The 11,996-nt window shown below is 54.0% G+C and overlaps 1 protein-coding gene across 1 annotated transcript in view; it reads right to left on the bottom strand.

Moving 5' to 3' along the window:
- Positions 1-11,996, bottom strand: part of LOC104466526 (glutamate receptor ionotropic, kainate 3-like) — a gene marked incomplete at its 5' end in the record, with an annotated part of 27,816 nt that overhangs the window by 9,795 nt on the left and 6,025 nt on the right. Inside the window, 2 exon segments of the mRNA XM_010079968.1 lie at positions 2,764-2,987; positions 11,424-11,627. Coding sequence (XP_010078270.1) covers positions 2,764-2,987; positions 11,424-11,627 — 428 coding nt within the window.

Raw genomic sequence — 11,996 nt, 5'->3', positions numbered from 1 at the left:
GACGGGTTATTTTTTTTTTGTTTGGTTTTTTTTTTTTTTTTTTTTTCTTTTCGGCAGGGAAACAGGGGAGCATTTCAAAGAAGGTTTAAAGATCTAACACAGAATCCTTGTGAGTCTAAATTGCATCTCCAGAGAAATTTCTTATGAATGACCCAGCCCTTGCTGCAATTAAGATGAATATTAAACCCACCCGCCCCGTCGTGCGCCCAGAGGCGATTAGCTGTGATTGGAGTCTGCGGAGGGGTGACAGTTCACATCAGCCCCCTGCACAGCCCACTTGCAACCTCCACCAGACAAATTACCCCCCACAACCCTATAAATTGCTGGTGTTTATGGCTCCTTGGGGGCTGGGGCGGCTGGGAGCAGAGCCTCCATCAATAACCGAGAAAGACTGATTAAAAGGGGAGATGGATCAAATACATCCTTTGCCTGCCCCGAATGGTCCCTAAGTTGGTTCTAAGTGGCATTGACCTATGATTGTAGCGTCAGCAGAGGGCTCCGGTGACTGGTTCGGGAGGCTCGTGTCTCTGAATTAAGGCTTTGCTGTTTTGACTGTGGTTTTCTCCTGAGAATTGAATTTGAGAGGCCTTGCTGGGGTCAAAAGCAGAGATTGTTTCCATTACTTCTGAATGCAATAAATATTTTCCCCATGAAGCCTCTTGCTTTCCATCTCTATATGTTAAAAGATAATTCCTGCAGAAATTTAATGACTCTGGATTTTTTGTGTTCTTAGAAAGAATAGGAAGCCAGAAGAAATGTCAGGAGCAAAACATGTGAAAAAGGAACCGTAGTGGCAGTATTTTGTAGGTTTGATTTCAGACAAAAAATACCCTGATAGGGAAGCACTGTTGTATGACATCCCGACTGCTCTGGTGTAAAGAGATCGAGGCTCATTTCAGAACGAAACCAGGGACTAAACCCCGGCTCCTCAGGTTTTCATCCCTCAACCTTCCCTCCGTATTTACTGCCGTGAATTTCGTGTGCAGGTACAATTTGCACATTTAACATGCTTTGAAAGTCACACGTGGACAATTTGGGCTGGATTTGGCCATCACATGAGTTGGGAAAAATCAGCTCATAGACGTAAAATTGTATTTGAATTGTCATTCCAAGCCGCGCAAGCAGGCTGATACTTCATGTTGTTAGAGACAAAGAAAATGCTAGGGATGCATTGCAAAGGCCGGGGAGGAGGGCGGTTGCAGTTAAAATCTGAACACGGAGAGCCTTCTGTGTCCTCCAAGAGCGCAATGCAACCTCTCCCGCTCGGCCCCTCTGCAGAGGAAGGCTCAGACGATGCGGCTGCCGCGCCGTCCCGGGTGGTTTGCGGCGCTGGTGCTGGCTGCTGATCCGTGTTCACTCTGACAACTGCTGTTACGTGTGATTAGGATATTACCGAGTAAACTCAGGAAATCACGTCTGAATGCCTGCATGGGCCTGAGGGATGCTGAAAATTACAGATTTGTTGTAACATGAGGGTTAATGGATTCTAGTTGCCGCAGTTTGGTGTTTAATCTTTACTTTGAGTCTCTGACTGCTGTCAGTGGCTTGGATGCAGGCTGGTGTCTGAAGGATGCTCTGAGCAAAGCACAGCACAGAGCCCCCGTCAGGGCTGGGGTCAGTAGGGAGGTTTCTGGAGGCACCACTGCCATGACTTGGACTGGAAGAAATGGGAAACGAGGGTCTAACTGCAGACTGTGCCTAGGAAGCTTCCCCGGGCACGGTGTTAACACAAACCCAGCTCAGCGAGGGCTGCGTGTGGCCGGGGAGGAGGGCTGGTGGGCAGGAGGGAGGCGAGGGCTTTGTTTCGGTTTGAAAAGGTGGAATCACGTCCTGGGAGCGGCCCTGGAACGTGTGTCTCATCAAAGCCACTGTGAAATTAATAACACATGCAAATATATGCAAATTCCACTGCTTTTAAATACAGGGGTTTAAAACATGCTAATTAGATGCATATTAATTTTGTAAACAGACACATCGTCTGATCCGTAGCAACGGGGTCTCTGGTCCGTTGATACAGGGAAGGGTTTGTGGGAGCTTTGCTGGTGGGGGGCTCAGACAGGAGGTGCAGATGGTGCGGGGCAGGGGGGCTCTGCGTGCAGGAGGGGCTGGGCGTCCTCCCGGGGAAGGTGGGTGAGAAGTGACCTAACAGAGCATGAATGGTGAGCGGTACGGAGCAGGAAAATTACTGCTCATTATACCAGGGAGGTGCTAATGAAGTGGAAAGGCAACAAAATTTCTAAAGCCATAAAAGAAAATGCATTTTAAAATTCTTTTGTACTGGAAAATGTACTAAATCTGTGGAACTGCCTGCCCTGGTGTGGCGAAAGAGGCTTACAGGCTTATGTTAATGGAGCAAACAAACAGGAGCGCGTTTAGCATGGGGAAGCAGTACAAAGGGCATAACGCAGGCTCTAGCTAGCGAAGAAGGAGACAGATTTCCGCTGTGGCTAGCTCGTCTTTGATTTTCACCACGGGGTTTGCATCACCTCTCGAACACCCTGAGATACAGAAAGGGAACAGGGCACAGGAGCCTGGCGGCTGTGAGCAGCTCCACGCCCAGAGCCCAGCCTGCCTTCGGGTGATGGACCAAAAGCGACGTCCGTAGGATACGGGTTTCATGATGCGGCTGCCATGGGGTGGGTGGATCCCTGCAACGCACGAGGCAGCAGAATGACTCTGAGCATGGGGAGGACGTCTTGTGTGGCAGCAGATGTGGTGTGATGGCAGGTGGGTGGGTGGCGGGTCGCACCGGTGTCCCCTTACCTGGCGATGACAAAGAGCACGCAGCTGACCCCCAGGTAGGCGAGGAGGATGTACATCCAGATGTCGGGAGACAGGGGGTTGAGGAAGGAGAACACGCTGGGGTTGGTCCCGTTGGGCTTCCGGTACAAGATGCTGACCCCCAGCGTCATGAAGGGCTTGGAGAAGTCGATGGCTTTCTCCCGAACGTGGGTGATGGTGAGAGGAGCAACCGCCAGGTCGGCTTTCTGTGCAAACGTGGAGGGAGGGAGAAAGAGGGCGTTAGAAACCGAGGCGTTTCCATCCCCTTAGAAACACCCATGGCTGCAGTAACGGGCCAAGAAAACCCTAAAGCACAGCTCTGGGGCTCCCCGCCTCCCCGTGCCGCTGCCAGAGCCCGGCTGGACCCCTGCCCGTGGGACCCTCTGTGCCTGGCACGGGCTGGACCCCCTGCGACTGCTCCGCTTCCAACCCGCAGCCTTGCCACGCGGGCCAGCAAACGGGAGACTGTCCAGTTACTGCCAGAACTTCTCATCAGCCGAACACAACCCCAGCACAGAGGCAGGGTCTCCAGGACACGCTGGGGAGGTTCTGGAGCTGGTGGTGTGATTTACCAGCTTTGAGAGAGTTGTTCAGGTTTCAGTGGGCTGGAGAGCAGACCGTGGTCTGTTTGCTGGTGATGCTCTAGGACTCTCCGTGCGCAGATTTTCGGTTGGCGTGAGCTGGGGGAACACAGCGCAGGCAGCAGGGAGATGGTGGAGTCTCCGCAGCCTCTGCCGAGGTGCAGGAGCTCGTTTGACGGGCTCGTCTAAGAGGGTCAGAGAAGTTATATTTTAGAATGGCATAAAGCGTCTGTGTGCTGCTTGCTGCAGAACTCTCTACGACGGAGCGTTTGCTGTGCACGGACCCCGCCGGCTGCAGCGGTGGGTTGGTTTTGTCGGCCGTCCTTTCGGCGTTGCTGCAGGAGGAGAGGCGCAGAGCGGGGCTGCTCTGGGGTGAAGCTGCAGGAAATCAGATTGTGGCAGCACGAGGTAAAAGGTTCCGTTTCTCTTGCCTTAGTTGACGTCACGATACCACGTTGTGAGGAAGCCGAGGCATAGGCAGGAGCGCTGCCCTGCTGGGGAATGCCCAGGAGCCTGCCCGGGGCTGAGCAGAACCTTGCGTGGTTCCGTGGCTGTGCACCCTGCGGGAAATGCTGCTGCTCATTCATGGTGGACTTCACAGCTCGTGATGCTGGAACCGCCTGAGCCGCACGAGGAGTTTCATCTGAGCGCAGTCGTTATCCTGGCTTCTTGTAGGAATTGTGTTTTTTCTGATATTTCTGTTATTTAATAGTTTCTTTGATAGATTCAGTGAGCAACCGTGTACAGCCTTTCTGTTGGTTAAGAGCTGCGTTCACACCTCTCACTAAACATTCAGGTTCTACAAAAATCCTAAAGTAAATACATCCAAGGCTGCCTCAATGTCAGCTGCCTTCCTCGGGGTTTGCAGATCACTCTCTCGGTGTCCGTGGTTTCAGAGGAAATGCAGGCACATAAATTACGTTTCTGAAGTTCAGCAGTACCCCTGTGCCAGGTGCTCAGCATACCCATGCAAGATTTATTTAACATCTGGTTCTGAAAATTAAAATTCTAAATTAACCATGAGTGATAATTACCTGGAGATATAGTGGATTTGTCATTACTTGCAAACTTTAAATCAATGTTAGCTGTCTTTCTAGGACATGCTCCACTCCAACAGAAATGATGGGTTCACTGCGGGAACTGGGGAAGATCTCTGGCTGGTGTTGTGCGGGAAGGTCAGACTAATGATCTCCTTTGACCTTGCAAATCTGTGACAAAAGTCGGTGGAATATTTTTAAATCTAGGCCTTTCTATAGGAAGAGTTTCTATGTGAGCCTTTATCCATCACATCCATAGGCGTGTGTGTGTGTGAAAGGGTCTCTCCCAAGAACACAGCTTTAGAGATCCTGAATGGGAGAGTTTCAGGAGCTCTCTAACAAGGGTTAAAATAATGTATTTTTTTTAACTTGGTTCTTGAGCTGAGCCCTGGTTGGTTCCCTTTCCTTCTCACTTTCCAAATGGAAATAGATTTTAAAATCAGCCTGGTACAGAACGTGTCTGTTTCAATCATTGCCCTTTGTCAGATATTTTCCCAGTGAGCCCTTCTGCGCCCGCTGTGGCTGTGGCGACACTGGTGAGAAGGGACGGACGGTGGGTTTGAGGAGGGGACAACGCTGGCTGCCCAGCTGGGGACAGTGACCTTCTGCCTCCGAGGAGCAGGGCACGCGTCCCCGGGGCCGTCCTGGCGGAGGATGCCGGCAGGTTTCTGGCTCGGTCTCTGCCCACCTTATAGCACACTCGGGAGTTCGGGCTTTTTGTCTCCGGAGTCACACGGCAGAGATGGCAAAACTGATGCAGCATTTCAGCTCCTCCGTCGCCTGCGTGTGGGTGTCCTGGCTCAACAGGGAAAACCGAAGGAGATATTGAAGGATTTGGCTGCGGATTTTTCTGAAGGAGGGAACAAACGAGCAGTTCTGTGGTCAGCGCTCGTAGCAACCGCCTGTCTGAAAGATCCGGGGCCAGATTTGTCAAAATGACACGGCGAGCTAAGGAGCAGCTCGGAGTTTGTGCTTTAGAGGGGAGAGGAATCTGCATGGATGCCCAAGGATCAAAATGCTTTTAGTGCAGAAATAAAATTTTACTGTGTCATTTCAGCAGCTCCTGTGATGCGCTCACAGCCCCGTGTCCTTGGCAGTAAATGTCACACGCGGGCGGGATGGAGCGTGTGTCAGGAGCCCAGCCTGGAGTGATGTCCTCAGCTGTTAAAGGCGGTGCGGGGCTGCGCTTCCCTATCCTTTTCATCAATGCAGATTTTTCTGAAGGTGGCCTCTAATTAAGGGTTTGCTGACTGGGAGGATCTAAATCAAAACCCACCAAGGGTGAACCTTTCATTTGTCGTGCTCTGACATTACAAAGTGGGAAGTCAATTATCAGGCCCTGACTGCTTCCTTCCCTCAGCCTCAGCTCTTCTGCCGTTGCACGGTAAGATGGGTTTTATTAAAAATGAGGAATTATAGCAAGCGCCAGTGGCTCAAAGGCCCTCATCCAGCAAAACCACTTAAGTACACGCTTCTGTTTTACTGGAGCTTGCGCGCCTTCCAAGCCTTCTGCGTGTTCTTAAGTGTTCTGCTGAATTGGGGCCAAAAGGATGAATTTTGCCAAGGCAGCTGCACGCCAAACGCAGACACTCCTGACGCACCTTGAAGGGTCTGGGTGTCCTCACCCGGTGCTGCAGCATTGTCACTGGGGTGGCGCTGATGTGAGTTCACCGGGCGTTCAGTGGGTGGAGGATTGTATTCTCTGCAGAGAGATTTGCCTTTTGTCAGAAAATGCAAAGTCTTTAAGTTCTCAGTTATCATGGGCCTGTGGCTTGTGGGGATCCTGCAGCATCGACCTCCGCCGGAGGAAAGCTGCTGGTGACGGCCCATCACAGCCGAGCCCACAAACAGCATAAGCACCAGGACAAATATTTGTTCAAGAAAATAAGCTAGCTCTGTGCTTATTTTGCCAGTCTGAGTTAGGTGTTTACATAAACTAATGATGTGTTTGTTGCCTGAGAGACAGGTAAATAGTGCCTATTTTAATTAATTGTCATTCAGGTGTCTGTCTGGCACCATCGACACTCTAAACCCTCGATGGGCTCTTTTGCCATCCTGACTCTGGGGCTGCAGCGCTTCCCTGTGCTTCTGCTCCCCCTGCCCTGCTCCCGGTCCCGTCTCTGCTCCCCCCGTGCTTTGCCTGCCCAGCTGCTGTACCTCCAGCACCTGTCCCCCCCGGGTCTGCTGTGTCCTGGCCTCACTCCTCCATCCCCCTGATCCTCCCTGCAGCCCCCGGGCGTGGGGTCCTGGCCTCACTCCTGCATCCCCCTGATCCTCCCTGCAGCCCCCGGGCGTGGGGTCCTGGCCTCACTCCTGCATCCCTCTGCATCCTCCCTGCAGCCCCCGGGCGTGGGGCCCTGGCCTCACTCCTGCATCCCCCTGCATCCTCCCTGCAGCCCCAGGGTGTGGGGGCCTGGCCTCACTCCTGCATCCCCCTGCATCCTCCCTGCAGCCCCAGGGTGTGGGGTCCTGGCCTCACTCCTGCATCCCCCTGCATCCTCCCTGCAGCCCCCGGGCGTGGGGTCCTGGCCTCACTCCTGCATCCCTCTGCCTCCTCCCTGCAGCCCCCGGGCGTGGGGTCCTGGCCTCACTCCTGCATCCCTCTGCCTCCTCCCTGCAGCCCCCGGGCGTGGGGTCCTGGCCTCACTCCTGCATCCCTCTGCATCCTCCCTGCAGCCCCCGGGTGTGGGGACGGAGGGGCTGCTGCTCTAGCTCTGCCCTGTGCCCGCAGCCTGGCCTCTGGCTGGCCGGGGATGGGAAAGCACCAGGTGGGAGAGTGATGCTCGTGGGAGAGCGAGGTCGTGCCCGGCAGCATCTGGCCTGTGCCCTGTCCTGACACTGCTCCCACCCTGCGCAGGGGGTCAGTGCTGATTGCCTGACTCCAGCTCCTAATGGCTGCTCCTACAATTCCCGTCCTAATTTAGACATAATTTTTGTCAATGGGTTTATTTACTGGCAAGGGTGAATTAAGAAAATGATGTTGGCAGGGAAAACCTCGCTGTGCGCTGAGGAGGAGAAATGAGGACCTTGAAGTCCTCTTGGGCCTCTTGTAATCTTTCCTTTAGGGAAGTTCCTCGGAGGCAGAACTACTGTTAATTGTACCTAAGAGATGTCACAGGCTGTAGGGTCCCCGTGAGAACAGACGTGTTTTTAGGGACAAGCCCTATCCCGTGAATGAGGTGAACAAGCCAGGGGAGGGAAGGGCAGGTCCGGAGAGACCTGTGGAACCAGCAGAGAACTCGGGGCTCCCAACGTGCGCTTCAGTTCGCTTCCATCTCTGAATACGATAAATCTGCATCCAGCCAAGGAAGGATGCTGAGCACAAAGGTGCAGCCAGCTCTTTGGCTTATTCCTGTTCCTCCTAACGCCGCGTTCCTATAGGGTGTAATGAGCAGTGGAGGACGTTTCATCCAATGAAATTGCTTGTTTCCTGTTCCTCGCCCAATCAGAGGCCTCCAAATGGATCCCCAGCTCAGGGCGCTGGAGCTGAACCCCCGCCAGCGCAGGAGCGTTGATGGGAACGTGGCCGTGCGGGGCAGCGTGTGTTCCTGCCAGAATTTACTGTCAGTAAATGCCCGTTTGTTGTGAAGGTGTTAAATCGACTGTCATAAATCGTCCCTAAGGACAGATATTACCTCTTCTCTATAGTCACCACTGGCAGGGATTTCCATTGCAAGCCCTATTATTTTTCATACCTGTTTTATTCCCACATGAAGTTTCAGATTGAATGGGAATTTGAGATGCACTGTTTCAGCAGAAGACAAGTTTTATTTGTGAACAACTTTGTGCAAAATGTCCGGAACAACTCATGTTGCTGGGTTTATGTGTCTCTGCCCACAAACAGCAGGGAAGATTTGCAGGCGTTGTTTTGCCAGACAGAATTTGTAAATCAGAATGGATGGGCCCCAGCGCACGGTGGAGTTTTCCTTGTGTCGATAGTAACTTCTATGAATAAACATCAATAGCAGGTCACCAGTGGTGGAAGGAGGAGATCTGACAGTTGCCAGGTTCTTTGTACATTATGGATGCAGGGCACAGGAGCTTCCCTGTCACCTGGGTGCCCCAAACCTCCCGCAGTGCCCGTGTTGTGGGCCAGCCCCGCTCTCATGGCCCATCCCATCGACGATCGACGGAGGCTCATCTGCAGGAGCAGCCAGGGAGAGCGACAGTAACCGGCTGCAATGGGGAGAGAGCCTCGTTCTCCAGGGAACGCGCTGAACTCCCCCAAAACAAGGTGGTTTTTTTTTTTGTGCGATGAAGGCTGAGCAGCAGCTGAAGGGCAGCAGGGCAGGGCTTTTTGCAGCTAACCGACCGCGTGAGGCTGTCTTCTCCTGATCTGTGCTGGGGACCGGGAAGCCAGGGTCACGCTGTGAGCCGCGAGCCGCTCCGGCGGCTGCATTTCCTGTTTATGCTCAGGGCCAGACTGGAGACAAAGCGATTGTACAAAGCAGCGTAGCCTGAGGCGGTGCTGCCTGCGGCCAGGCTTGTCTGGATCAGAGAGGACAGGGAGGGAGGACGATGGAGACGCCAAAGCAAGCCAGGAGAGCTCTCTGCGGAAACAGCCGCATCCTCCGTCAGGTCCTGTGCGGGAGGCACCGTCAGCTGGGAAGCGCTGTGGTCGCACGCCTGCCTGGGCTGCCCTGCCTGCACCTCCGCCCAGCCCCTCGCTGGCGGTATTTCCAGCCCCAGCACGAGGCCATCCTGCGCGATGGGATGGCCCTTGCTCTGTTTCCAGGCATTCAGTCCCGGCCGGTCAGGCTCACATGCCGGTTAAGTGGGTCTCTGCATAGAGTTAATCCTGGCCAGGGTGTTTGGACATTGCTAAATCCCACCTGCTTCATGTTCCCACCTGAACAATCTCAATTTTTTGATGAGAAAGAGGCACTGAATATGGAGGAAAGCCAGCCTAGATATCAGACTCGCCACGTGGGCAGCCCTGTTTTCATCACAACAACTTTGTTTGAATGCTGTCTCCCACACTTTTCCTACTAGGTGTGAAATAAGTTTGAACTTTCCCATTGCAAAGTGCCAATCAGTTGTTCCTTTCCCCACACGGTCTGAAGATGCTTTGCTGCTGAGGAAGGGCCCCATCTGGTTGCAGTTTCACTTTTTAATGCTTTACATAAACACTGCTATAAAAAGCAATGACATGCAGATAAAGAAAATAATAGCTTTGCATGGGGTTTGGGCAAGGGCTATAAATTACTCCAAGGCGTGCACCCAACCACACCTGTTAGAAAGCAGAGTTCAAACTTGATGCTCCAGTAAAACTTGCAAGAAGAGGGGATTTGGTCCTTTTCTGCTGCCGTACGTTCATTTGCTTTTTAAATAGTTAGCCAAGAAATACTTTAATGCGGGTCAACCGTGAATGTAGTGTTACTTAGTGAGGTCGTTCCCTGCATTTTCTTCTCATCTGTCTTTTTTAGCTGACCAGCTTTGGGAGTGGCTGAAAGCCTTCCGAGAGCCCCATAACGTCTCGCAGGGCATTGGGAGTGACGTGGTTTGGAGTAAACCACAGCCTGGTTGCTCTTTCGTGCAGCTGATGTCCTGCTTTGGAGCGGTTTGCTTCCCCAGAGCCCTACACCGCAGATGCTCTGGGGTGAGAGCCGGGCTCTGCTCCCGGCCACGGGGCCGCGGGGGCCGTATCCTGGAGCGTGGTGCCGGGGTGCGCAGCCTGCGCTCTGCGTCTGTCCCTGCCTGTGTCACACACGTCACTCGGAGCGGTGAAGCACCGGCCGAGCGTCCCTTGTCACACTGAGCCGGGCTGTTGCATAAGAGAGCACGCAGTCTCGATTCAGAGCTGTGCGGAGTTTCTGGAAGCAGAGGTACAGAGGCAGGTCTGTGCAGCCCGTGGCGTGTTCCCCGGTGACACATCTGCTCCCCGGGGGCTGTCCTTGCATGCCCTTGCCCTGCTCCCGCTCCGCAGCGAGGACTGCAGCGCTCTTCCCCAGCGGATGAAGCATCGCTTTGTCCCTGTGAGGGACGCAGTCATTATCATCTGCATTTACAGATGGAGGAAGCGCTGCACAGAAGCAACTTGTCCAATGTCATTTAGGGCAGATGAGCCAAATCCGGAAACACAACCTGGATGCCGAGCCCCCGCGCCGCAGCCTTGCGCCAGACAACGCTCTGTTCTCTGCGCAGCCACGCTGGCTCACTGTGGTGACTCACCCACCAAACGCATTCTTCTCACACAAACCGCAGGAGCATCACAGCTGCTACGTCCGTGGGGTTATTTTGGTCTCTCTTCTGCTGTTTTCCGCATGCGGCCAGGAACCTGAGAGGTGGTCCAAGGGCGGCACGGCTTGAGCAGGGTGCTCGGAGCAGGGCGCTGGGTCATGGCTCCAGGATTGCTTGTGCTGCTGCCTGTGCTGCCAGGATCACAGATGAATTTTGTCCTGAGCTTTTCTTCCAGAGACCTTTTCTGGGAATCAGAGATTCATAAAAACACCAGCTTTCTTCACCTAACTGGGCTTCTGGGATCACAGGATGTGCCGGAGGCAAAATATCTAATTAGGAGACCGAGCAACCTCTGGCTGCGAGCAGGGGTTTCAGACGAGGGGCCGTTTTGGTGGCCGTGAGAGTGAAGCTGCCACGACAGCTTTGCTGGTGTTTAATGGGCTTGTGGAAGTGGCTGCGGAAGGAGAAGCACAGCTGCTCTGGTGCAGGCTGAGCTGTGAGTCCCAGGAGGTTTTAGAAAATGAGCTGTGTCTATAAAAAATAAAATGTATTAAACTGTCCCCTGCACGCCTCCTCTTGCAGTCTGGACACTTCATCTGGGTTCAGCCGAGCTGTGTCTGGGACACGTCCGGGGTCCCTGAGCCACGCCGGTGTCATGCCCTGGCCCATGGGTGTCACGGGCAGAGCAGCAGCATCCCCGGGGGATGAGAGCAGGCTCACGGGCACCCCGAGGCAGCGAGCAGCGGTACCCGTCCCCCCCGCCCAGGGAGAGACCCTTGGGGACAGCCTGGGGACAGCTGCCCCCCAGCACCGCCGGCCGCCCGCGCAGACGGGTCTCACTCACGTGGTCGATGAGCTCCTTGATCATGCCGTTCCACTGCCCCTTCTCGTCCTGTGCCCCATATTTCCCGTCCTCCACCAGCCGGATCTCGTAGGTGAAGCCCAGGATGATGGCCAGCTCCTTCAGGAGGTCGATGCAGTAGCCCTCGAAGCGGTCGTTCCCGAACAGCGCCGTGTCGGACTTGCGGAACATGACAAAGGGCTCTTCCTGTGCACGGGGAAGCAAAAAGTCCCGGTTAAGGGCCGGCTGTGGTCCCACGTCCCACCGGAGACAGAGCCACCCCCGCGGGTCAGCCTGGGCCACGGGGATGGGCTCTTCAGGCAGGGTTGGCACCGTGACATGTTGGGAATAAATTAACTTTGCACAGCACATCAGCTAATTAGCAACCTTGTTTACCCCACAAAATTTAATTTTGTCTCTTCTGAGCAGCCAACTGTTTTCCATTTGGTAGGATTTCAGGGAGAAAAATAACCATTTCATGCTCTGAAAATGAAGAGTGTTGAGAACAGTAGACGGGAGGAGGAACAACTCAACCCCAAGCCCCGCACAGCAGAACCCGCGGTACCTGTCGCTGCT

This window comes from Pterocles gutturalis, unplaced genomic scaffold (genome assembly GCF_000699245.1).
Source record: "Pterocles gutturalis isolate BGI_N339 unplaced genomic scaffold, ASM69924v1 scaffold40444, whole genome shotgun sequence".
Classification (NCBI taxonomy): Eukaryota; Metazoa; Chordata; class Aves; order Pterocliformes; family Pteroclidae; genus Pterocles; species Pterocles gutturalis.
This window is presented reverse-complemented; position numbering and strand designations above follow the sequence as displayed.